The 25,384-nt window shown below is 50.8% G+C and overlaps 1 protein-coding gene across 1 annotated transcript in view; it reads left to right on the top strand.

Annotated features, from left to right (window-relative positions):
• The first annotated feature begins 2,186 nt into the window (after positions 1–2,186).
• Positions 2,187–25,384, top strand: part of Crhr1 (corticotropin releasing hormone receptor 1) — a 43,276-nt gene continuing 20,078 nt past the window's right edge. The window contains exons 1-2 of the mRNA XM_076935657.1: positions 2,187–2,482; positions 22,730–22,817. Of these exons, the coding sequence (XP_076791772.1) occupies positions 2,450–2,482; positions 22,730–22,817 (121 nt within the window). The 5' untranslated portion in view covers positions 2,187–2,449. The remainder of the gene's footprint in view (positions 2,483–22,729; positions 22,818–25,384) is intronic.

Raw genomic sequence — 25,384 nt, 5'->3', positions numbered from 1 at the left:
AACTGATGGCATTAGCATATTTAAAGATCATGTCAAGGGGAGGAGGCTGAGCTCAGAGCCAAAATCTGCTGCTTCCTGAGCCCCAAGAATCAGAATCCAGGGAAGGGCAGCCCTGAGGCTTTTCTCCCCCCCCCCCCCCCGAACTGTGCTCCAAGGCCAGGACTGAGATGTGGCCCTGGGGACCAGCTACCCTCCTCTCCCCTCCCTCCTCCCTTCCCTCAGTGAAGGGTTCCATGTCCCTTCTCCAGAATCTATTTCCTGCCAAGAATTTCCTGGAAGAGCACTAGACCCACTCTATCTTGATGATGACCATGAGAGGGGCTATAAACCAGACACTGTGCCAAGCACTTCCCCTCCAACAACCCTAGGAGGGCATGCATTCCTGTGCCCATTTAATAGGTAAGACTACTGAGGCCCCCATTAGATTATTTTCTAGAGCTGTTCAGTTTGAACCTGGAAGAGCCTAGACTCCAGCCCAGTCTGCCAGACTCCAGGACCAGTAGGCTACCTGGTCACTCTGCATTTCCCTTTTGCTGTTAACAGTGGGCACAGTAAGTTGGCAGCCTGGTTAGTATATCCATATGTCCATCTCTCTGGGACTAACTGGGGTGAGTCACTGCTTTGAATCTGAAGACTTGGGACTCTGCCTCACCGGAATGTGTGCATTCCCGATGGCTAAGCTAACCCGTGGGTTTAGTCAATGCTCCTCTCGACTCTGCACCACAACCGCATCCGAGCCAAGACCTCCACGGACATTGAGTTGGAAATTAGGAAGGAGGGCGCCAACTGTGGGGATTTGGACAAGCCACGCTCCCCTGTGCCTCAGTTTCCCTACCAGTAAACCATCACATGACCTACCTCAACTCCAGCTCCAAAATGACTAGTGCTTGGGCCCCTAAGCTGTGGCTCTTGTCCAGTGTGCTGAGAACGGAGTATAAGGGAGAGGGGTTGCACAAAGTGGAGTCCAGAGCAGTCAAGCTCCGCTGCATTTTAAAGTAAGCTGGTTCTCCACCCCTTCCCCCCCGGATCTTGACTCTCTGTGCGTCTGTGTACTCAAGAGCAGCCACCACCGGCTCTGGAGACCCGGATCTGAGAGGTGAAGATGTTTCTACCCCCAGACTCCTTTTCTCCTTCTCTAGCTCTCGTTGGGGAAGGAAAGGCGGGGTGAGGGGAGGAAATCAAAAGAACAATCCACCTAACTGGCCTGAAGGTGGCGAGAGCTGTTTTTCAGGCTGGAAGTGGAATTAGAAAGCCAACCAAGATGAAGACCTGGAGGTCTGGCGGGACAGCCCGCTCCAGCCCCGAGAGCTTGGCCAAGAGGGGGCGCTGTGGCCCCCTGCACACCCTGCGGGCTGGATTCCCAGCTGCGTCCACAGCGTTGCGGCGCAATGCGCGCCCCACTTTGCCCTCCTTACAGTCTAGGTGCCCAGCCCTCTGTCTCCACTTATCTTGGGGATCCTAAGTAGGGCCTGGACCAAACAGACGCTTAATGCCAAAAACGAATGAATGAATGAATGAATGAATGAATGAATGAATGAGTGAGTGAGTGAGTGAACGAAGGATTGAAAAAGGAAGGGTTCCCGTCGCAGAGCTTCAGTGTCTCAGTACATCCTAGGTGTGTCTAGGCCAAAGGCGCGCGGAGCGGGAGGGGGTTCGGGCCCGGCCACCCCCTCCCCACCAAAGTGGGGGCGGAGGTGAACCTCCTGGATGGCTGCAGGGCGGGAACCACCCAAATGTAGTTCTCGGGTCCTTTTCCCACGCAGGCAGAGTTTTGTGGAGATCGCCCTATTCCCCAGCTTCTACTAGCCTCCTAAATTCCCCCGAGCCCCGCAAGTAGCCCGAGATCCCCTGGACTCCCTTGGTCCGGACATCCAGCCTCACAGGAGGCTACAGAAGAAAGGCTGCCTGCTCTCCAGCCGCCGCCTCCCGATCCCCGGTTCTCTACTAGCTGCAGCGGCCGCCACCGCTGCCTGTGCGCCCCGCGCACTGCCGCAAGCCGGGGTGCGGGAAGAGGGGGTTCAGCACGGCCAGGGTGCGGGGATCCCGCCTGGGGTTGGACAGTGGACCGAGGAGGCGGGAGCCGGCAGCCAGCAAAGGGGCGAGGAGCGGAGGAGGGACCTGAGGGGAGAGGAGGGAGAAAGAGGAGGGGACGCGAGGCGAGGGGGCGGGGAGCCGAGGCGAGAGGCAGGCGGACCGTGGGGGAGGCGACCGGGCTAGGCGGGCTCCAGGCAGGAGAGAGGTGGCCGTGGGCCGAGCTGAGTAGGGACAAGGCTACCAGACTTGCCCGCGGAGGGCGAGCCAGTGCCTGCCGTGGGGCGGGGCGGGAGCCTGGGAGCAGCTCAGAGGCCCGGGAGAGCGGCCGCCCACCGGAGACCGCAGCCTCCCGCCCTCCGCTCTGGGATGTCGGAGCGATCCAGGCATCCAGGACGCTGACAGAGCGAGCCCGAGGATGGGACGGAGCCCGCAGCTCCGGCTTGTGAAGGTAAGAGGGAACCGACCCGCCGGTGATCAGAGGTGCTCTGGGCCGAGCGAGCGCAGGACAGGCGTGGGCAGGGGTGTCGGGGGTGGGGGAGATCGGGGAACCCGGAGCCACCAGGGAGGTTGGAACTCAGCCTGATGTCCTCTACCTGGACCTCTGAAGCCGGGCTTCGGAGACAGAGGGACAACTCTGCTGGAAAAAGAAAGGGTGGTGGTGAAGCCGCTGCGTGCCAGAGGAGGAGGGGGTCCGCCCACTCGAAGAACCGGCTTTGCGCGAAGAATCGCTACAATCTTTGGGGCCGAAGCGCAATCTCCTTCAGGTTCTGGATGGGGTCCCGTCCCTGCTGGACACCCTCGGAGCAGGCCCTGTCCCGGTCCCAGGCGCTCTTTTCTGCCGGTTTCCCTCCGTAGAAAGCTTCAGGTTCTGGAGGTAGATGCGGCCCGCGCATCGCGGCCCTTCATCTACTTAGCATCTCCAAAAGACGATGGTGCGCGCGCCCCAATGTCCAGCCGATCCTCCGGGGAGCCACAGCCCCGGAGCGCAATGCATTCTCTCGCCTCGCTCGCTCCTGCCACCGGGCTGGAGAAGCGATTCGGAAGCCCGGAGTTTCGAGTTTCGGAAAGTCTCCAGAAGGCGTTTACAGCGCCTGCTGGATAAAGTTCGGGGGCGATCTGGGGCTGCGCGGGGGTGGACAGAGCCCGGGAAGAGCTAGGTGCTTCTCAACCAGGCCCGCAGCCTAAGGACAGGCGCCACTTTGCCGGCGTGTCCCAGAGAGCGCGCTCTCACTGGGTACCAGCACCTCATCGCCTGTGCTGGAGAAGGTGAGTGGGCCTGGGCGCCGCCCCAATTGCCATGCTTGGGTCTCCGGACCGCTCAGGGCTGACATGGACCTCCTGAGCCATAAGCCGAGACACCGCATTAACTGTGACCAGGGACATTCAAAAGCGATTGCATTTTTAAAAACGTAAGTGGATTTGGTAGCAGTGCGAATTGACTGACTTTGATTTAACCGACTGCTTTTACTTGTCCGAAAAGCATTTGAGTTAAACCACCACGCTTTTAAAATGTGACTGGCTGCTCTGCTCACCAGTGACTCAGGTCCCCATGTCCCCTTTCTCCAAATACTCAAAGGTTATCTTCAAATCTGAGGGAGTCTCAGTGAACCTAAGGGCTGGAGCCCGAGGTTATTTTTTTGGGTGACCAAAGTCTTCCGCAAAGAAGGTAGGGAGGCTCTCGGAGGTGGTGGAGATGAACATCAACACAAGCGGTTTCCTCAAAGCTTCCTGAGTACTGAGCCTTGATCTAAAACCACAGAGGGGTTAAAATGCAGTCTCTTAAGCAAATTCAAAAGATTGGGCTGTGGCTATTTTTTTTCAAGTATATATGGAAAGCGATACATGTTCTTTCTGAGGCCACTCTTAGAACTGTGTGTTATGACCTGTTTAACATGTCCACATTTTCTTAAGATAAAAGGTCCTTTTTTTTTTTCTCTTGTTCCTACTGGCTAGTGGGAGTGGGGGGACTCCTGTGAGAGAAGTTTCATCAGTTTGAACATATGAATCTGATATATTCAGTGTGTTCTCAGGAAATGCCAAATGAAAGCCAGTGAATGTGGTGTTTGTATGACACGCACACGTTTCCCAGGGATGGTCTAGTTATTTTATAAATATTAAGTCATGTAGTTGTCATAACAGTCCAAGAAGCAAGAAGTATATCCCAGGCATAGAGAATCTAAGCTACTCGTTCAGAAAGGGGCACCATGAGCTTGGCAGTCAGCAAACCTGACCCTACCCTTAGTGTCTGCACACAGATTTCAAACCCAGGTACTCTCGCCTAAGACTTTGTTTTGTTAAATTCAAACTTAAATCTCACTCTCAGTCCCTACCAGCTGAGAGCCTGAGAGTTTCATCAGTTTGAACATATGAATCTAGGGAACTTGGAGATCATGCAAAAATCGGCTCTCTCACTGATGATTGACAGGCAAGCCATGCTGGGAAAAGGATTACTCAGGGGCTATAGTGTGGGTTTCTCATTGACCTTGGTAAAGAGCATTGTGGGAGAGTGCAAGAAAGATGGGGAGTGTGTATGCACGTGTGTGCATTGTGTCTGTGTGTCTGTAGTGCTTGTGGATAAGTATACAGAGAAATGGTCCCTCTTCCTGTGACCCACCCACTAGCTGCTCTCTCTTGAGACAGATCTATGTTCTGGTGACAAGTAATTCCGGATTGTGGTTGTGTGGGGTGAATGAGGCCCCCATGTGCTCTTAAAGGACAATGAGTGTCCAGTGACTTCCAGGGAGGCCAGTTTTATTGCTGTTGCTATTGTTGATAGCGATTTAGAAGCATTAGGCAAAGTCTAGCGCAGTGGAGGAAATGGCTGTACCATCACTCCTTACACGGTGCCGTGACAAGTTGAACAACGGTCTCTGCAGGTCCTGTTTTTAAGAACAGGCCTGGCCATTGCTGTGACCGTCGGACAGCACTCCTCCTTGCTATGTCAGAGCCCCAGTCTTGTCCCGTGCCATTTCTGAGCCTTCAAAGGGAGATTGCCCATTGCTGTGGAATGCCCATAAGTGGCTCTGTGTGGTTCTCTTTTTCATCGTCTCTGCTTGAGTCATAATGGAGTCCTGTTTTCTAGAGGCGCTGGGAAGAATAGAAGGCAAAAAAAATGAACCAGGTTGGAACTATAGGCTGTGGGCTGTGGGCTGTGGGCTGTGGGCTGTGGGCTGTGGGCTGTGGGCTGTGGGCTGTGGGCTGTGGGCTGTGAGCTGTGGGTAGGAAGTGGTCTGACCATGGACCTGAAGTAGATTAAGGAAGGGAGGCCCAAAACGAGGGCAAACCATGGGATTTGATATCCAGCCTGGGGAGAAACCTGGCATGGAAGCCTCTTCTCAATGTGCGCAGGCATGAAAAGCAAGCCACAGGCCTGGAGCTCAAGTGAAAAATCCATTTCTTACCCTTGCTGACATTTGACTCCTTGGGGACCAGCAGCAGCCAGCAAAGATCGGCCTCACAGAAATAGTTTAGGGGTCAAATGTGCCCTTTGGAGCCATGGTTAATGTCCAAATTCTTAGCAAGAGCCTGAGCTTTGGTCCGAGAGAATGGGAAAGGTGGGGACATAAGGCCTCCCGAGAGGAGCAAGGTGCAAGGCCGAGAGTTTCCGTAGAGAAATTGGTAAGTCATCCGCTTGGCAGTCAGCGAGCCTGACTTTGCCCTAACTCTGCTACCAACAGGCTGTGTGATTTCCAGTAGGTCACTTTCCCTCTCTGAGCTGTAGTTTCTTTGTGCCTGAGTGTGGAGCTGACTTCCCTGATTCATTGGACTCTCCCAGAGGTTCCCAAGAGCTCCTTAGGGACGCAGCCTAATGTGGGAAGAACAGGTACAGGACACTGAACCCCCCCCCCAGCTCTGCTCCTCTTCTTCTAGGGACCTCAGTGTGTGAGAGCCAAGGGCTCTTTTCTGGGCCTTAGTAGCCCCAGCCGGTATTTCACCTTCACCGCTGAACCTGAAGCTCAGTAAATACAGTAGGTGTTTACCAGATACCTGGGGACTAAGATAAGGGTGGTGTCGTCACCCCTCCTTTTAGCTTATGCAGTTGGGATAAAGAAATCCTTGTTACCCCGTGGGACTTGGGTGTCACCTAAAAACAGAGGAGCCCAAGATGAAACAGCAAAGCAAACACCAGATATGTTGTTTGCATAAAACAACAGAAAAGTGAGGAAAAGAAAAAGCAAAGCCACATTAGATACAGAAAAACCCAGAATCCTACTTTTGGCCCAGTGGTTAAAAGAGAAAAGAAAGCCACAGACACAGTACAGTTCACCCCGGTGACCTGGAGCCTACGTGGGGGTGTGAAGCAGCCCAGTAGAGAGTCTGGAAGAACTGAGTGAGCCCTTCGAGGTTCTACCCTTCCACCCAGGAGGAGGCAGGAGAGCAGAGGATACTGTCCATCTCAGATTCCATCCTGCCACTTCTGGACTGTCTGAAAATGAGAACCCATCGGGGACAGGTCAGGTGAAGATATTGACTGCAGTTTTCTGGTCAAATAATGAATTGTTAATTATAACCCCATTGTGTTAGAGGCCACAGTCATTGGAGACACTTGCAAGCTGTACACCAACTCCTTTTAAAGTGCTCATCACAAGACATCTTGCTCTAGACCAGGCATTTTCTTCTGGAAGATGGGAACATCAGGGAAGTAGATGTGGGTGGACCCTCCCCCCCCCCAACTCTGCTATGAGGCTCTGAGCAAGTAGTGTTGTCACTCTGAGTGATATCCTCGGTTTAAAAAAGACGAAGCTCAGTCAGTACAGTACCTGCCGTGAAAGTAGGAAGACCGGGTTTGAGTCCCCAGAATCCACATATAAAAACTTAGGCATACAGAGGTCAGGTGGGTGCCTGAGGTCCCTGCTGTCACCAGATGCCATGTGGAAGCCTATGACTCCATGCTCCTGCTGGCTATAAAGGACGAGGAAGCTTCTTCTGCAGTGGTATCAGTGACAGTGACATCAGACTCACAACAGAGAGAGAGAGAGAGAGAGAGAGAGAGAGAGAGAGAGAGAGAGAGAGAGGGCTTATGTGACAACCCCCATCCTCCAAAAGTAACAACCTAGACCAGAAGCCATCAAAGAGGACTCTTAAAATTTGTGATAAGGACGCTGATTAGTTCTCTGTAACTGATGGCTTCTGTTGGGGATGCTGGCGAGGAAGGACTCACTTTTCTTTAAGGGGTTAGCCATGGGGAGTGTGACCATGCTCCAGTAACTATATATGCAACACAATTTGTATTTTCTTTTTTTTTCTTTCTTTCTTTTCCTCTTTCATTCTTTACATTTTTTTCTTCTTCTTTTTTCTTTCTTTTTTTTTTTTTTCAAGAGAAGGCCTTAAAGGTAGGAGACAGACCTGGGAGGACAGGGAAGTAAGGGATAGGAGAAGGGAAACTTGGGCATGGCGGCCTATGTAATTTCAGCACTGGAGAGGTGATGTGCATTCTAAGACACGTGGATCCTTGAAGCCCCTTAGCCAGCCCAGCCTAATCAATGAGCTTGCAGTTTCAGTGAAAGATAAAATAAGGACAAAGAGTCATAGAGGAAAGATACCTGATATCTGTCGCTGTCCTAACCACACACATGCATACATGAGCCTGCTTTATCCACACTAGCAAGCACATGTATCACACACACGGCACAACACATATACACACTCTCCCCAAAACTGGGAAAGTGGGGTAACCATGGTTTCCTGCATTATTGAGTGTGGCATGAAACAATCCTAAAGGGTCTGGCATATGGTCTGCTCTTCATAAGTATGAACTAGAATGGTCTATAAGATATCCTACCAATATCCCCAGTCTGAGAAAGGCTGTCAGAGGTGGGGGAGGGGATGAGGATGTAGTTCATTTTGCAGAGTGTTTGCCTATCATACAAGGAGTCCTAGGTTTGACTCTCAGCCCTGTATAAACCAGGCATGGTGGCTTATGTATCTGTCATCCAGCACTCAGGTAATAACAAGAGGATTAGAAGTTGTTGGTCATACTGGACTACATAGTGAATTTTAGGCCAGCCTGGGCTACATGAGACCCTATTGAAAACAAAAACAAACAAACAAACAAAAACTTAGAAGAGGAGAAAGATGGGGAAAAGGGGGAAGGAGGAGGAGTGGAGAGGAGGGAACATTCCCAGTGCTTTTCACGTTTCACACCCTACTCCCCATCCCACACCCCACCCCTCACTCCCAGCCCGGAAAGGCTAGAGCCCTAGCCTACAGCTGAGCTCAAGGTCAGAGGCCACACTGACTTGTGGAAACATTTGTCAGTAAAAATAGACACTTGAAAGGAGGATGATACAGTGTGATTAACTTTCGGATACAGGCAATTATTTTGCAAATAACTCCTTGGGGTCTGTCAGGAAGCAGAGTATTAGCCACTTATTTTAGAAGCAGGCGCTGCTTCCATGAAATTAAAAGGCAGGATGATGGGGCAAGAGGGAGCCTAACCTCTCAGAATTTCATCTCAGGACTGGAAAAGGCCCTTCCTCCCATGTGCAGTGGACACGTCAGGATTCTGCTCCAGGATGCAGGTCCCTGCACCCAGAGACACCTGATGAGATGCCTCTGGTTTGGCAGTCATCCACCATGTGTTTCTGGACCACATGGAAACTATATGGAAACAGACAATCCTGTCACTGGTCTGCTGGGTCCAGGGAACAGCAACCACAGGAGCCCAGAGGTGGTCTGAGTGGCACCTATTTCTCTCCATGATCATCCTTATTTCTGGTCTGGTGGGGAGCCACGGCACCTAGGTCAAAGTCCAGAAGAGAAACTGAATGGGCAGGTCCCGTGGCTTCACTGCTGTGGGCCAGGGAGGAGATTGTTTGAGCTGACTTTGGAATCTTCTGTGTTTGGGCACAGGGGTACCCAAGTTTTTGGCTTCTTTGGGACACTTTGGATAAGGAATGGTCTGAGACATACAATAAGTGCTGCAGGTGTCCAGCTACCACCCAAGAGTGTAATGTGGCCATGGGGCCATGGCAGGATACCCCTGGCAGAGATATAAGGCTGTCATGAATTTAGGAATTTTGGTTGAGTCTTTAGGCGCTGGGAGGTCATGGCTTTCAGAGGACTGAGAACAGCTTCTTGGTCAAGGTCCCTGGCAAGTGCACAGAGCCACAGAAATAAAATGCAGCCAGCCCAGGTAAACGGCTAGAACAGGAGCTGACTACAGGCACAAGAGTGTCATCTGACAAAGGGCAGGGTGTAATCCTTCCCTTTCACATCCCTTGCTTTCTCGATGTTCTTGGCAAGCGCTAAGTGGTTGCCGGAAGGCCTTTTCTGGCTCAGTGGCCCCCTTCTCTCGTGAGGGCACTGCTGGTGGGCAGCCAGTGGGCATAGGTGGGAGAAAGAGGGAGGGCCAGGCAGCCGCGGAGGCAGGAAGGTTTTGGCTGATGAGAAGGGGTTAAGAAAGAATACAAGTAGGGCGTGATCCTTCTGGGACTATACCGACTCCTGTCCTGAAGGAGCAGCCGTGTCCACAGACGACTTGGAGTGGACAGTTTTGTTTTGATAGGGGAGTCTGTCTTCAAGACAGACAGTCTGCTAGAGTAGAGGCTTCACTGAATAATGGAGGAGACAACATATTGAACATGAACATGAGATCTGAGCAGGCATGAGAAGGAAGCTGGCTTGCATGACTACTTTGGTCATCCTGGCCTTTCCTTTCTCCCTAGTACCCGAGGATAGCTTTGTATCCTGATGCTGAGTGCTCAGGAACACTCAGAGGTTCCAGCACTGTTCCTGGCATATGCTGAGGGGCGGCCCACACAGAGACAGGAGGGTCTGTATCTTGAGGGTTTCTAGAGAAATATCATCAAGGGGAAGCCAGGGCCCAGGCTGGGGACTGGGGTGTCACAGAGCAGGCCTGGGTCACTTCTGTCCCCCTAGATGGGACCATAGGTGTTCTGATCCTTCTGACAGCCAGGCAGGAGGAACCAGGAAATGCAGAAGTGGCTCAGAATGGTAGCATTGCTATCTCCTCTGAACGGTCTAATCCTGAGTGTATGTCACATGCCCCTAGCCCCTTGTGGGTGGCAATGGGATGGCCTTGAATCCTTTCTCTGCAGATAGCTGGGCCCCATGGTCTGAAGTAAATGTTGCTACTAGACTGTGAGACCCAGGCCAGGAGTGGCAGGGCTAATATGAACCCTGAGTGTCTCAAGGAAGGAGCACTGTCCCCAGTGCCAAAAGAGCAGGAGTCTTGGAGTTAGAGTTAATTCTGTTACTTCCTGATTGGGTGACCTTCAGAAAGTCTCGCTAGGCTTCTGTACCCTCTTTACCTGGACAATGATGGGAGTTAATAGGAGATGCTCTGCAGTGAGCAGCCTGCACCCACTAAAGCTCAAATAGGGGCCCCTGCTACTTTCGTGGGTATCAGCGGTCTTCTCTGTTCCTCCCCTCCATGCTAAGCTCAGCAGTCACTCAAACTGTGTCTTCCAGAAGGCCCTCCATAATGAGCCAGTCGGCGCTCTGTCCTCCAGCTACCCAGCGGGAAGAGAGACCACGGGGATTTTCCAGTCCTCTGCAGCCTGGCATGTGGTCCCGGCAGCACCCGGTGATTCACCTTGCCAGTCTGACAACATTGGGATCAGTCTAGCCCCAGTTCAAGGAGATGAGTTTATTGACAACTTGCTTGGGTGTCACGGCAAGGACAAATTCCCATCTAAGTTTCTAAATAGCCACTCTCGATTTTTGGACTTATCACGCTGTCGACTGGTATCGAACAATTTGCCCTTGGCAAACCTGCCCAAACAGGCCCTGAGCACCCTTTGAATAGCACTGCTCTGAGATGCACCTGGGGGCTCCAAGTCCCACCCTCAGGGCCAGAATCATTGCTTGTGCCCTGTGTCTTCTCTTCAGCTCTACTGTAGAGATTTCAGTTAGAGAGCATCTCTGGGTGGAACCTAAGAGGAAACTTTGTGGATTACTCTAGCAGGGGAAGGCTGGCAGCACACTCTGCCTGCTTCTTCCTTCTTATTCTTAGCAGCAGAAACCCTAAGTAAGATGTTCGTCAACCTGTCCCTCATCACTGAGGTAAGAGGAAGCCTAAGCATACTCAGTGGGTCACAGTGCCGCAGAGAGGCCAAACAAGTTTCTCCTTTCATAGTGGGTTCATCTAAAGCTACCAGGACCAGGTCCTATAGTGGTTCTGCCATTTGACTGAGACTCAGTCTAGATAAAAGAGACAAAGTCCCGAATCCAGGACCCTGTTCTGAGAGGTGCTGGTCCTGTGCTGGCCCCCAAGCTTCAGCCACAACAAACAACAATCCATCTGTCCCCATCTTTTTGGTCTTCTGTGGCATCCCACCCAGGAGGAGCTGGGAGGAACTGGTTGGGGGAGGCACGGCTAGCCAGGTAGGGGTAACCACCAGTCCTCTGATCGCAACTTGAGGCCAGAAACAGGGATGACTGGTTCACTGTGGCAAGGGGCTTTTGGTGGACAGAGAGCGGCCAGAGCTTCTCCCTGGGGGTAGAAGGCTCTTTCCTTGTGTGTTGTCCTTTTCCCCAAGGACCTCCATTGTCTGTTTCTCCTCCTAATGAGCAGACAGGTGAGTACCTTCACAATACAGCTGTCCAAACCCACTGTTGCTGGCATTTGGTGTCAAGTGGTTTTGTTGTTTGTTTGGGTGTGTGTGTGTGTGTGTGTACACATGTGTGTATGGAAGCCAGAAGACAAGCCTAGGTATTAGCTTTGGGTCTGGAGCTCACCAGTTAGGCTGACCATCAATCCTTGGAGATCTGCATGTCTCTGCCTCCCCAGCACCAGGATTCTGCGTGTACACCACATGTAGCATTTGTATATAGGTTCTGGAGACCAAACTTGGGGCCTCATGCCTTTAGGACAAGCACTTCACCAGCCAAGTAATCCCTGAGCCTGGGACAATAGTTCTTTGCTGTGGTAACTGCCTTGGACACTGGGATGTTTAGCACCTCTGGCCTCTACGTGCTAAGTGCCAGTTACTCTTCCCTCCAATTGCTGCCACGAATCACCTGGTTGAGAAACATAGACAAGGCCATTGCCTGTCCCATGATTATTCCTAATTTCTGCTCAGTGGGCCTCGGTCCAGCAGCCGCTAAGCTCATGCTCCTGAGTGGCCTTGGCAGGCAGCTGCTCACCCAAAACATCCAGTTGCAGAAGCTCTAGGCTTTCTATAATAGACCTACTCGCCAGCTGCCAAGCAGGCTCCTCCTCCCTTCCCAGCCTCCTCAAAGCCATGTCTGAAATGCTTCTCCTCCAAGGACAAGCTTCTGCCACTGCATGGCAACCTCCCACTTCACACTTGTCTCTGTGCAGCTGATCAAAAGCCCCCAGGGCAGGGGGATGTCACCTGGAAGGCTGATGTCTCCAAAGCTGTCCTGACATCTGGGATCTAGCTTCTGCCTCCTCAAGGAAATGTATCAGCATCCAGGGATCACACACAGCTCATAGCTTCCAGTTCCCCAGCCCGGGAGCAGGATTAGAGCCCAACCCAGGCTCCATGCATCTGTGAGAGTCAAACTAAGTTCTACTTACCTCTTGTCTCCCTTCCTGGTACCATAAGGGACTCTGTTTCCCTGTTCTTTCTACAGCACGTTGCAGCAATAGCTGTAACTTAGAGGTTTAGAGGCAAAAGAAACCTATACCTACTTGGATGCATCAGGCTTATAGAAGGGCTGGGGTGGGGGGGAGAGAGAGAACAAGCTGTCTTGTTAGGACAGGAGAGCGGCTTCCATTCCAGTGCCTCCAGTTGCTAGGGTAACAGCCGTGAGCAAGACTGTCTGTTCACACCAGTTTGACATCTGTACACAGTGGAGAGGTGGTAAGGGCTCCAGCTTGGGATGGGTTGAGATTACATGAGTGTCTTAGGCAATGTTCTATTTCTGTGAAGAAACACCCCGACCATGACAACTCTTATGAAGGAAAACATTTCATTGGTCCTTGATTTTAGAGGCTTCGTCCATTGTCATCATGGTGGGAAGCATGGTAGGATGCAGGCAGACATAGTGCTGGAGAGTAACTGAGAATTCTTCATCCTGATCCACAGGAAGCAGACATACAGACAGAAGGACAATGGCCCTGTACTGAGCGTTTGGGACCCAAAGCCCACCCCCAGTGACATGCTCCCTCTAACAGGGCCACAAGCCCTGTCAAATAGTGCCACTCCCCAGTGACCAAGCATTCAAATCTATGAACCTACGGGGCTATTCCTATTCATACTGCTACAATGAGAAACACTATCCCTTAGTCTGTTAATGGGCAAGTCTTCAGTGAAACCAGGAAATAGAACGTCACTGGGCAATCATGTCACTGAGGCTATGAGAGAGCAGGTCGTACCATCCTAGCTAGCTTAGTGTCAACTTGATACAAGTTAGTTATTTGGAAGGGGGATCTTGATGGAGAAAATGCCTTGCAAAAGTTGGCCTATAGGCCAGTTTTCTTGATATTGTCTTCATAATAGTCGACATGAAAGGCCCAGCCACTGCGGGTGATGCCAACCCTGGGCAGTGGTTCTGTATAAGAAAGCAGGCTGGGCAAGCCAGTAAGCCTTGCTCCTCCGTGGCCTCTGCTTGAGTTCCTGCCCTGACTTTCTTCACGCACAACTGTAAAATGAAATAAAATCTTTCTTCCCTAACTTGGTTCTGGGGATGATATAGAAACACATTAGAGACCCTAACTAAGACTCACTTAGGACAGAGAGTGGGTGACAGGCAGATTCGGGATGGGTGTTTTAGTTACTGTTCTTTTCCGTGTGACCAAATAACTGACAAAAACAACTGGAGGAAGGAAGGGTTGGTTTGGCTCATGGCCCAGGGGAGAACAGTCCGTCACAGAAGCACAGTGGCAAAAGCAGCTTGCTCTACGGCCCTGACGGAGAGACAGAGGAAGGGGCTTGCTCACAGTCAGCTCACCTTCTCCTCCCCTGACCCCTTCATTCACTGTCAGACTTCAGGCCACAGGATGCTGCCACCCATATTCAGAGTGGGTTGTCCCTCCTTGTTGATTGAGATCTAACCTCTCTCTCTGGAAATTCCCTCACAGAGACATCCAAAGGTGTGTTTCTTTCTCTTTGGGCGTACAGAGGGTTGTTTTTTCAAGACAGAGTGTCTCTGTGCAACAGGCCTAGCTATCCTGGGACTTGTTCTGTATGTCAGGTGCTGTTGTATTTGTTTCTTAACCCAATTAGGCCTATAGTGGGAATTAACCATCATCATGGGGATTGGAAATAGGTACCAGTCCATGTCTTCATGCCCAAAACCAGCTAGTCCACATCAAGGGTGACACACACACACACACACACACACACACACACACACACTTTTGTAGGTGACCACAGCTCCTGGGAACAGACTGGTGATGAAGGATGATTGCAGGAGACCAGGCAGGGGCATTTCTGGAATGGAAGACAGTCGTGGAAGAAACACCCATCAGAAAGATAGCCCGTTGCTGGAGAGCTGGCCAGCCCCTTGGCCCCCTGTTACTCTGTATGCGCTAAATTACCAAATCTTTCCAAGAGCTTCTGGGTGTAGATATCTCATTCCAACTGGTCCCATTTACAGACAGGAAAAAGACTGGCAGAAGTTCAGTGGTTTTCTCAAGGTTACACAAGTGGGCCTGAACAGTTAGATGTTCCTCTGTGGAGCTCTCCCGAGTTAGAGGTTGGATTTGGGTTTTCCTGAGAGTCTTGGAGCCAGAGTACATTCATACCTGGAGAAGAATGTCAAGAACAAATGTCCTACTCATTTCACACTTGTGGAAACTGAGGCTGGGCAGTGACTTGTCTACTGTCCCAGAACAAGTCTGTCCGAGCCACACTTCCCTTCTCCAGGGTACACCAGGGTACACCAGGGTACGCCTTTCTTGAGCTCAGCTCCCTGGCTGATCCAAGGCAGGCGTGGTGTGCAGGAAGCCAGAGCAAGAGAAGAGATGCTCACCACCAGGAGGAGAGAAGGAAGGGAGAAATCAGGAGATGTCAAAATGTCTTGGTGGAGCTGGGCACAGTGGCACATGCCTGGAATCCCAGCATGAGAAGGCAGAGGCAGAAGGATTGCCAAGAGTCAAGGCCAGTCTAAGGTCCATAGCGAGTTCCTAGGCTAGAGTGAGAGCTTGTCCCAGAAACCCAAAGAGAGAAAAAGAAGAAAAGGAAGAAAGGAAGGAAGAGAAGGAAGGAGAGAGGGTTGAAAGCCATTGTGGAAATTATCGTAGGACTCTTTGGACCAAGGGGGTAGAAAGAGAAATTCAATCTGTCTTGTTCGTCCGTCCGTCCGTTCATTCATTCATTCATTCATTCATTCCACATGTCTTCCAATTTATTGAGGATATCAAAATAGCCGCAGACCCTACCCAGGAGCTTACAGCGCTAGCAGACATACTCTGGTGCTCTCCAAGGCCATGTGCAAACTCCACTGCCCAATGAGTGGAGCAGGGATGGAGCAGGTTCAGTCCCCCTGTGAGGCCTCCATGAGTGGGGCAGAGAAGTGAGGCAGGAGCAAGGGTAGGGATGGGGGAGGGCACATGGGAGCTTAGGACCCAGGAAGACAGTCTGGAGGTGGGGAACACCCAGGCCTGTACCCCCTTGAGTGTAGGCCAGAGATTTCCCCTTCCATTTTTTTTTTGTTCTCTGTACAACAGCAATTTAACCTAATTAAATGCAACAATACATTATTTCTTGTCTGCCTGGAATAATCTTTCACTGCTCACCCACTTTGAGGGTATGGGGGTGGGGGGTGGGGAGACAGGCTCTTTGCCTAGAGATGGGGACAGGAAGTGAACGTCAACAGAGATTGTTGGGGAGGACCTGGCCTGGGGCACAATGAGGGAGAGGGGATTGCATAGGGCAAGGCAGGAAGGCTGAGAAAGGACACGGGACACTGATATATTCTGTCCTTAGTCTGGTGTTGCCCTGACTCATCTTTAGGGGACCTCTGTAGATCAAAAGAAGCAAAGATGTCCACTTCATGTCTCAGCGGATCTGTGTAGAGTTTGTACTCCTCACCAACACTGACCCCTCTGCTTGACACTTGTGAGCCCGTGGAGTCTGAAGCTGCCTCTGAGGTCCCTGGCTACACCCAGAATCCCCTGTCCAGGTTGAGTTAGCCCACAGCTGTGCATGTGTCTGTGGCAGCAGAGACGAGGCTTGAAGTGCTAGTTGCACACGCCCTGTTTCTGCAAGCTGGATGCCAGCATTTCAGAGCACTCGGGGAGTCAGCCTGGGTGAGGAAACTGCTTTATGAGTCCTGTGCTCCCTCCTTCACGGCTTGGCTTGTTCCCCTCCGCCTTCCTAAAGAGTGCCACTCAAAGCAGTCGGAGGAGGGCTGGAGAGACAGCTCAACCGGTAAAGCACCTGCTCCGTAAATGTGAAAACCCAAGTTCAGATCTCCAGCCACCCATGTCAAAAAGCCTGGTAATCCCAGCACCAGGAGGCGGAGACAAGCAGATCCTCGGGGCTCACTGGCCAGCCAGCCTATCCAAACAATGAGTTCCAGACTCAATGGGAGACACTGTCTCAAGAAATAATGTGAAAATAGTAGAAGAAGACACTAATGTTGACCTCTGACCTCCATGAGAGCATGTATAGACACACACACACACACACACATGCACACGCACACGCACATGCGTACATACCTTCCTATTATATCACACACAAACATGCCTGATGGGGTGATGTCAAAAGCAAACAAGAGGGCCTGGAGAGATGGCTCAGCGGTTAAGAGCACTGAGTGTTCTTCCAGAGGTCCTGAGTTCAACTCTCAGCAACCACATGGTGGCTCACAACCATCTGTAATGGGATCTGATGCCCTCTTCTGTGTGTCTGAAGACAGCAATACTGTACTCATATACATAAAATAAATAAATCTTTAAAAAGAAAAAAAAAAAAGCAAACAAGGGGCAGAGCTGGGATTTTGACCTCACTGGGGAGTCAGGGCTTTTCTGGTCCCTTTAACCAGGGTCCCCATGTTCTCCTGAGCTCAGTTCTAGCAAGGCCCAATGGATCTGCCTCAAGTATCAGATTTGGCTTTCAATTTCCCTTTAGGCCTCAGTTTCCACACCTGCAAATGATAGCACCGATAAGATCCAGTTGTCTACTGCCCAGAAATCCGTGTTGGCTCTCCTGGCCTCCTGGATCCATCTCGGCTTAGTGTCTGCATCCTCCACCTCTGGCAGATTGGGCCTCCCCAGACCAAGAATTTTTCTCTTCCTGACTGTGCCCCCCCCCCTTTACAGGCTTCCGTCCCTCCAGAAACCCACTCATGGTCATGATATGCAGCCTCTTTCCTGTACTCAGTTACACTCTTTTGTCTTCATGGGGTGTGTGTGTGTGTGTGTGTGTGTGTGTGTGTGTGTGTGATGCTGTCCTAATGCTTTCTGCTTCTGAATTCCTTTATTTTTCTACAAATCAAGTTCTGAGCTTTGGGCTCTGTGGACACAGAATCCCAGCTTAGCAAGGGCTTGAAAAATAAGCAAGGTAAACAACAAAACACCATTTTTTTAAGGCTGAAACCCCTTCCCACGTGCATGCTTTCAGAGAGGGCAGACCGTGATTAGGGTAGCAAGGGCATGGGGCAGGCGGCAGCAGGAGCAGTCTCATGGATGTTCTACCAAGCCTGCTCTCAAGAGCTAAGGAGAATTCTGAGTCCCAGAGGGACCAGATAGTGAGAATGGCTCTGCTGGCCTCACAGTTCAGAAGCTTTCCTTTCCTTGGTTCCTGGGAGGTCCACCTCCCAACTTCACTGTTCTTGCTTCACGTAAAAGGAAGTTACATGTCAAGGGCCAGCCACCCACTCAATCACTCAGTAAGAACAGCACTCAGAGCTCTAGGAGGAAGAAGGCCCAGTGAGGAGGCCACACCTCCCCAGAGCTCATCTCCCAGGATGATCCTGGAAGGCAGATCCCTCTCCTGATCCTTCAGAAACTTGGAGGAGGTGAAGGTAGCCTTAGCTACCTCCAGGCCACCTCTCCCTCCCTCCCGTGGCTCCTTAGGTCCCTCCCCAAAAGGTTAATAACCATGGAATTGTCCCATCAAAGAAGATTGTACTTTGTGCCTCAAAGACCAAATGGAGCTTCAGTAAAGTGGTTATTTGCGGTCTCTAATAAGCATTTTCTGGGTGTGATTAACCTTTATGCCAAAGTCACAGTGGGAACTGAGGTGGCAGCTCAGACTGTGCTGGCCTGGGGTGCAGGGAGCTGGAGCTGGAGCAGGCAGCCATCAGGCCAAGTCCTCCCACCAACCCTCCAGAGACTTTTTAGCACTTTCCTTGCTTCTCTATGGCTCTGTTCCCTCTCCCACTGTGGGTGCCCTGTGCTTGCCAGGGCCTGACATCCGTTGTGTAGCTTCTTGAAGGCAGGTGACCTCTTTGAATAGCAGAGTGCCCTTGTCTTTCTCAGACTAGACCTTCAAGGCTTACAGAGAATTAGCAGTAAGACATTTTGTTTGGGGTCCGGGGCTGGCAGGCTGGGGTACAGATCCAGCCACTCGCCAGTGAGTGAACTGTGCACACTGTCAGCTCATTAAGAGAATCGTAGCTTCTCTGCTAGCCAGAAAATTGCAAGTTTCAACCAAAGAGCAAGCAGGAGTTGGATGTAGGCCCCTACACATTTGTGCAGCTTGGTCTTCACGTGGGTCCCCTAACAATCGGAGCAGGGGTGGGGCCTGTCTCTGACTCTATGGCCTGCCACTGGATCCCCTTCCCCTAGCTGGACTGCCTGGTTAGGCTTCAGTGGGAGAGGATGCACCTAGTCCTAATGGGACTAGATGTCCCAGGATGGGGTAGTCTCCAAAGGGGGCTTCCTTTTCTCTGAGGAGAAGGTGAGGGGGTAGTAGGAGAGGGATTTGTAAGGGCAGGACTGGAAGGAGAGGAGGGTGGACTGCAATTGGGATGTAAAGTGAATAAAAAAAATAATTATTAAAAGAAGAAAGCAGTAAGTTTCATAAGATACTGAAAACTTGTTTGTTTGTTTGTTTTAAACTAATTGTGGGGGGCTGGGAGATGGCTCAGTATGTGAGAGAACTTGCTTGTTCCATTAAGTATGGGGACCTGGTTTGAACCCCAATACCTACATAAAATGTAGCACATGACTGCACATGCGTATAACCCCAGCATTAGGGGACAGAGCCCAGGGACTCACTGGGCATCCAGCCTCACTAAGCAAGTGCACTTCTCAATCACCGGCAGACCCTGTCTCAGAGAAATAAGGGAGCCAGAAATAGAGGATAGCATCTGACATCCTCCTCTGAACTCCATTTTCATGTGCTACACACACTCATGGGCATGCAACACACACACACACACACACACACACACACACACACACACACTGCACAAAGTTTAAAAAGTGGTTCCAAACACATAGCCAGTGTCCAGTGCTAAGTCTGGAAGGAGAGAACAGAGTAGACACACAAGGAGAGGTGGTTCTCGGGGTAAGCGTACTTTGGTCTGATTTAAGAAGACCCTGATCTGGTTGTATGCAGGCCTGGCCCTTGTGAAGTAGAGGCAGTGATGAACTCTCCTGAGGAAAATAGGTTTTTTTTAAAAAAAACTGTTTATTACAGGGTATTCACACTGCCCCTCCCCCCATACCCACACACACACACAATGTGTTTGTGGAACCCAGATGAAGAATTCCCAATTTTGTTGGGTGTGGTGGCACACTTGGGGGACAAAAACAGGAGGATGTCTGTGAGTTCGAGGCCAGCCTGGTCTACAAAGCAAGTTACACAGAGAAACCCTGTCTCAAAAAAAAAAAAAAAAAAAAAAAAAACCCAGTTTTGGCTGGTCATGGCAGGACACAGTTTTAATCCTCGAGCCTGAGTTTGAGACCAGCCTTGACTACTTAGAGAGCCTGGCTTCAAACAAATGAATAAACCTTCATTAAGAGGAAGACAGCATTTTAGCCTGGAAAGTTTGGGAGCCTTTGGCCACCAGCAGAGCCTTCTCTTGCTGATGCAGAGAGGAAACAGAGATCCACAGTCTGCAAGAGGGAAACACTGGACCTTTTGTGGAAGTAGATTTCAGAATTATCTAGAAGCTTCCATAAACCTCCACAGAGCAGGAGGGGGCACAGGTAAAGATTCTGCCACAGAGCTGACCTTTTGGGAGAGGAAAAACCAGCTTAGGAATTTTAAGAAGTGTTTGCCTTTGCATAATGCAGCCCAGGTCCTCTGTGAGCAGAAAACAGCTCTATGACCTAGCAGATCTAAGACAGACAGACAGACAGACAGACAGACAGACAGGCAAGCAACAGGGTTCAAAGTCAGCTAAGCCCTTTGCCCTGTGGCATTTGGTTCTTCCCCCTCCCCCCCCCAACAAATCTGGATTTCTGCTCTAATGAACTCCAGGACATCAAGATGTGTGAATCAAAGCTTCCAGTCCTCGAATTCATCATCTAATTAGAGCTGGGTTGAGTGTGCACGGTAATGAGCTGGCTTTCACACACTCTGGGCTAACCCAAGGACTCCATTGGGAATATCCCTAACACACGCAGGGCATGGGGGCGTACCAAGGGGACACTGAAAGGGTATACTGAGTCACTTTGCTTTGGAGTGCTAAAGAGGGGTTTGGGCTCTAAGGACAGCTGAGTCACCAGGTGCTGGATAAGGTTAGAAGAGGTAGACTGTGTGAGCAAAGGTGGACCAGAGCAGGAGGGGGCTGCAAAGCAAGAGAGGATGCAGGATAAGTAGATGGGAATGGGGCATGATGTGTCTTCAAGGGGGAGCTAAAAGATGGAAGCATGTTTTAAGTAGTAAATTGATAAGGGTAGGAGTCAGGCAGGAGGCTAATATTTTCCAATATGGTTCAAAGTTTACTTAACTTGCCCACGGATGAAATGAGATTGATTGATTGAATGATTGATTAACTGATTGATTCGTTGATTGGCTGATTTGTCTGTATGTGTTAAGAGGTGAAGAAGAGCAGGATTTTCTATCAGGGACCTCTCTCCCCAGCAGCCATTACCCATCTCTGGGGAGAGCACAGAGCAGGGTCCCTGCTGATTCTGAGTGATCTGCTCCATAGCTTTGTCAAGAGGACACTGCCCTCTGTTTAGCTGTCAAGAGCCACCCGCTAGCCCCATGGCTTCCTCTTCTCTCCACTTCTGCCTCTGCATTTGGAAAATGAGGCTAATGATATTTCTTCCCCTCTCTGGAGACTGAAACTTAATTACTGATTAATAAAGTGTGGGAAGTTGCTTGGGGCCAGGGCAACAAATGGGTTTATTCTAACCACCTCTGAGGCCCTGGAGTGAGTTTACTATCCCCAGGGCTGATGGCAGAGCAGCTCCTGAACCTGCACAGGATGGTGGGACTGAGGACGACTGAGGAGTCTGAAGCTTGTGTCAGCAAAGAGAGCCCTAGAGTGGGATGGAGGGAGGATACTTGAAGTGAGGGAATGAATTAAAAGCTCACTAAAGACTTGGGCAGACACCAAGGGGGACAACATGGCTCTGTTAGGCACCAGGATTAGGGGTGATTCTTGTGGGGGGCTAGATCCAGGCTCTGGTCATGAATACAAATGCATGGTGGGAAAGAAGACAGCAGAGATTGCCTTTGTCATCAACATCTGACAGAAGGGAGGAGTGAGTACTATTGAGGCTGGGGGTCTGCTGGATGGGAGGAGATAGGGGACATTCCTATCAGGTGAACATAGGAAACTAGCTTCTGAAGGGAGAAGGATGGACAAATGGACAGAGAAGGGGGGGGGAACATATCAAGGTTTGACCAGCCACAGTCAAAGAAACTAAGGTTCCATTGTCCTTGTTGATAATTCACTCAAGTCTAGGGCTTGCAAAGAAGAGAACAGGAGAGACTGGAATGCTGTGTGAAGAACATGTCCAGGGTTGCCATCCAACCTAGGGATTCTTCTCTGTGAAGGAAAAGATGCATGTGATAGTGTTCCTCTCCTATCCCCACATGGTCTGGACCCCTTCGCCAAAGGAACCCCCAACAGACACAGCTCCAGCCCATTTCAACCTCGCTAGACCAGATAACAACCACTGAGTTCAAGTCAATCTGTATGTCCTCATTGCGTAGCCACAACGCAACATAATTCCCTAACTTAGTTGCCAAATGCGAGCACGGTACATGTTCTCAAACACAGGGGAGAGATGAACTTGCTTAAGAGTGCAGACACTGAGGCCCAGAGAGGTCACACAGCTCTCTTACCCAGACTCTAACCTTAGAGACAGCAGTAACCTAAGAAAGGTGTCATTGTGGTTGGGGATGTCCATTCGAAAAGAGACAGCCCTCCAGTCATAGGGCCACGCTGCTCCCATCCCAAAAAAGCTGTGATCCTGGAGTCAACGTGACACAGAGCCCTCAGTGGGACAAAGGCTTTCCCTAGAATAGGGACCCATCTTCCCAGACACGATCATTTCTTCATTGCCTCAGTTTCTCCATGTGCAATAGCCATATCCATGCTGGCCCCAGGGACAATCAAGCCATCGTACATATCATAGTACATCAGAGTTTGACACATGAAAAAGGAGAGGTAGAAGGTTGGGTGCAAATGTGTGTACATGCCTTTGTAGGGACCTGGTTGGACATGTGGAGATGGCCAAAGACAAACACCAGCTTCCATTCCCAGCCCTCCGTGAACCAGGCAGTTTCAAACATTCAGGAGGGCACTAAGAGACTGGGAAAGGGTAGGATGCTGGGCAGAGGAGGAGGGGCAAGAATCATCAGGTCAGACTGCCAAGCGCTCCTAACAGTGTCTTATATGCCCACAGGCCCTTCTCCTTCTGGGGCTGAACCCTGTCTCCACCTCCCTCCAGGATCAACGCTGTGAGAATCTGTCCCTGGCCAGTAATGTCTCTGGTGAGTCGCCCCTGCCCCTTACCTCTCAGGATGCCAGGTTCTCACAGGGTCTCCTTCCATGGCGTGGTCTGTATGGAAAAGAAGGATCTGGAGCTGGAGTCAGTGAGTGAATGAGGGCTGAGGTTAGCTAGCAGCCTTGGCTGTGGACACAGGAGACAAATGTGTCACACGCTCACCATCCCATGGACAACAGGGGAGAGAGCTCTTCAGGCCTTGCCACTGGCCTGTGAGTTGGGGACAATGGCAAGGGACAAAGGTGGCTGCTAAATGATCTGGAGTGTAAGGCTATGTGCTGCCAGCACAGGAGCTTCAGGATGTCACCCACTTGACACCTCAGGCAACTGAGGCACAGAGAAACACTAAGTGCTGAAACTTGGGTTGCAGAGGCAGCCTGGCTTCCTCTAGGCTCACCATATAGAAAATACTAGATGGATGGAAATATCACCAAGGCTGTGGCTTGGCCATTAGCGGGGGGGCTTCGTATAGTTATTTTATCCCAAGTCAGCTAAAAGCCTGATAGGGAAACTGAGGCATGAACCAATTTCATTAGTTTCCCAGGATGTCATTATCAGTAATAGCAGGGTCTGGACCCAAATCTAGGTCTTCTGGACCCCAAGGTCAAGACTCCTCTCATTCTGGGCATGGCCCCAGGGATGGCGGGTAACAGACAGGATGCAGTGGAGACTCTTTTTTCCCCTTCTTGCATCAGCCTCAAATGCATCAGACCCTGTGTAAGTCACCAGAGGATGGAAGAGGGTCTCCCAGTCTCACCCAGATCCCCAGGACTGAAAGCCAGAGGGCAGAAGAGCAGCCAGTGGAGAAACAGACTCAAGAGTGTAAATGAGGCCAGAGGAATTTATTTCTAAAGCTGAGCCCAATGGGAGAGAAGGCCTCTGCAGCTGAGAGCAGCATTCATATGGCCCTCTGTCCCCTCGCAGAGGTGGGGGCAGGGAGTGCTGGACCTGCGGGAACCAACCATGTACCGTACTGACTCCTAGTTGGGTTCACTCACACCCCAAACTGTGGGGCTCAGGACTGGTTCCCACAGGAAGACTATGTCCTAGGCTTCTTTGGGCCTTCCTTTGCCCAAATAGGGGAAAGGGAATCCATGAGGTTAAATGCACTGAATTTCGAGGATCTGCTTCGCAAACTGTAGAGTGCAGATAGCTACTGGGTATAACCACGGGTGGCTTCTTAAAAGCACTTCATTGTATAGCTAGGAAGAAGAGAAAGTACACGCTACCAACTGCCTGGCTGCTGCAAAGGAGGTGTTGGGAGGCCAGGCCAGGGGCAGGGCAAATCTAAGAAGCCTTTCTGAAGGAGAGGGGTTTTTTTAAAGTGAGCCTAAAGACAAAGCAATCAGTGATCGAACACCAGCAGGTAAGTTTGGCAGAAGAACCTGTCAGGGTAAGAGAAGCACTGGTCCTTTCAGCCTTGGACTACCCACTGGCTGAATTGAGCAGGAAGAACATGGTTCTCAGCCTGTGGACAATTGCAGCCAAGAAGAACCAGGAGGGAGGGAGGATGTCTGCAGGAAAGGTCTCCTTCCTCTCCTCTCTACCCCAGGTCAGGTCAGGCTCCATTAACTTGCTTGTGTTCAACAGAAATGACACCCTGGAGCCACACAGGTGTCACCTGTCCTTGGAGGCAGCAGGCTGTGATGAATGGTGTTCATTCCTCCGTGATTTGCACTGGATGATGCCCCACCCCCATCCCAGCCTGCCTAGCCTCATAGGATGCAATCCATCACCTTCACAACAGCCTCCAATACAGTCATTTGTCATCTGATGCTGAGACCAACCCAGACCGATGGGCATTGGCAGAGACAGATGGTGAGGGTGGGGCGAAGGGCCCAGGACAGATGGATGGACGTCTGGCCAGAGTGGCTGGCACTGTGCTCAAACCTTTGGGGGCCTTGCGCATGCTTCGTGCCAGAAAGCAAGGAGGGGTTAGATTCCCATGGCCAAGGCCCCATCATGTGACAGATTACAGAGTTGGCTCCTTATAAAATCATGGCATGAGTATGTCTATGCCAAGAAGAAATAGAATTACAGACTAATAACATCACAGACAAGTGGAATCAGAGTTCAGGAGGACCCGGGGTCACTGGTTCCTCTTCCTGTTGTTAAGGTGGCAATGACTATCAACTGTTAGCTAGTATAACTAGTATACTATACGATATACTAGTATATACTAGTTATACTATATCATATAGTATACTATATTATATGGTATAGCTATACGATAGCTAGTATGTGTGGATGTCCACTTGTGTTGGGTTCCACTCTTACGTGCTCAGCCTCATTCAGTCATCACAGTGGAGTCAGCAAGGATTTTTGTTTCCGCTTTAAGGAAGAGGAAGCTTAGACTTAGAGAGGTTGAGTAACTCACCTGAGCACACAGTTGCTGAGCACTGTCCTCAGGAACTGAGCCAACTGGACACTGATCTCAGATTTAGTACATCATGTGGTCACTTATGAGATGTGTCATACCCATGGCCCAGTGTCCTCAGTCACTTGGAGATGCAGTATCACCCCTGAAGTTTTCTCTACACATACTGAGCTTGC

This window comes from Arvicanthis niloticus, chromosome 6 (genome assembly GCF_011762505.2).
Source record: "Arvicanthis niloticus isolate mArvNil1 chromosome 6, mArvNil1.pat.X, whole genome shotgun sequence".
Lineage (NCBI taxonomy): Eukaryota > Metazoa > Chordata > Mammalia > Rodentia > Muridae > Arvicanthis > Arvicanthis niloticus.
Note: the sequence above shows the minus strand (reverse complement) of the source record. Positions and strands in the feature narration are given on the sequence as shown.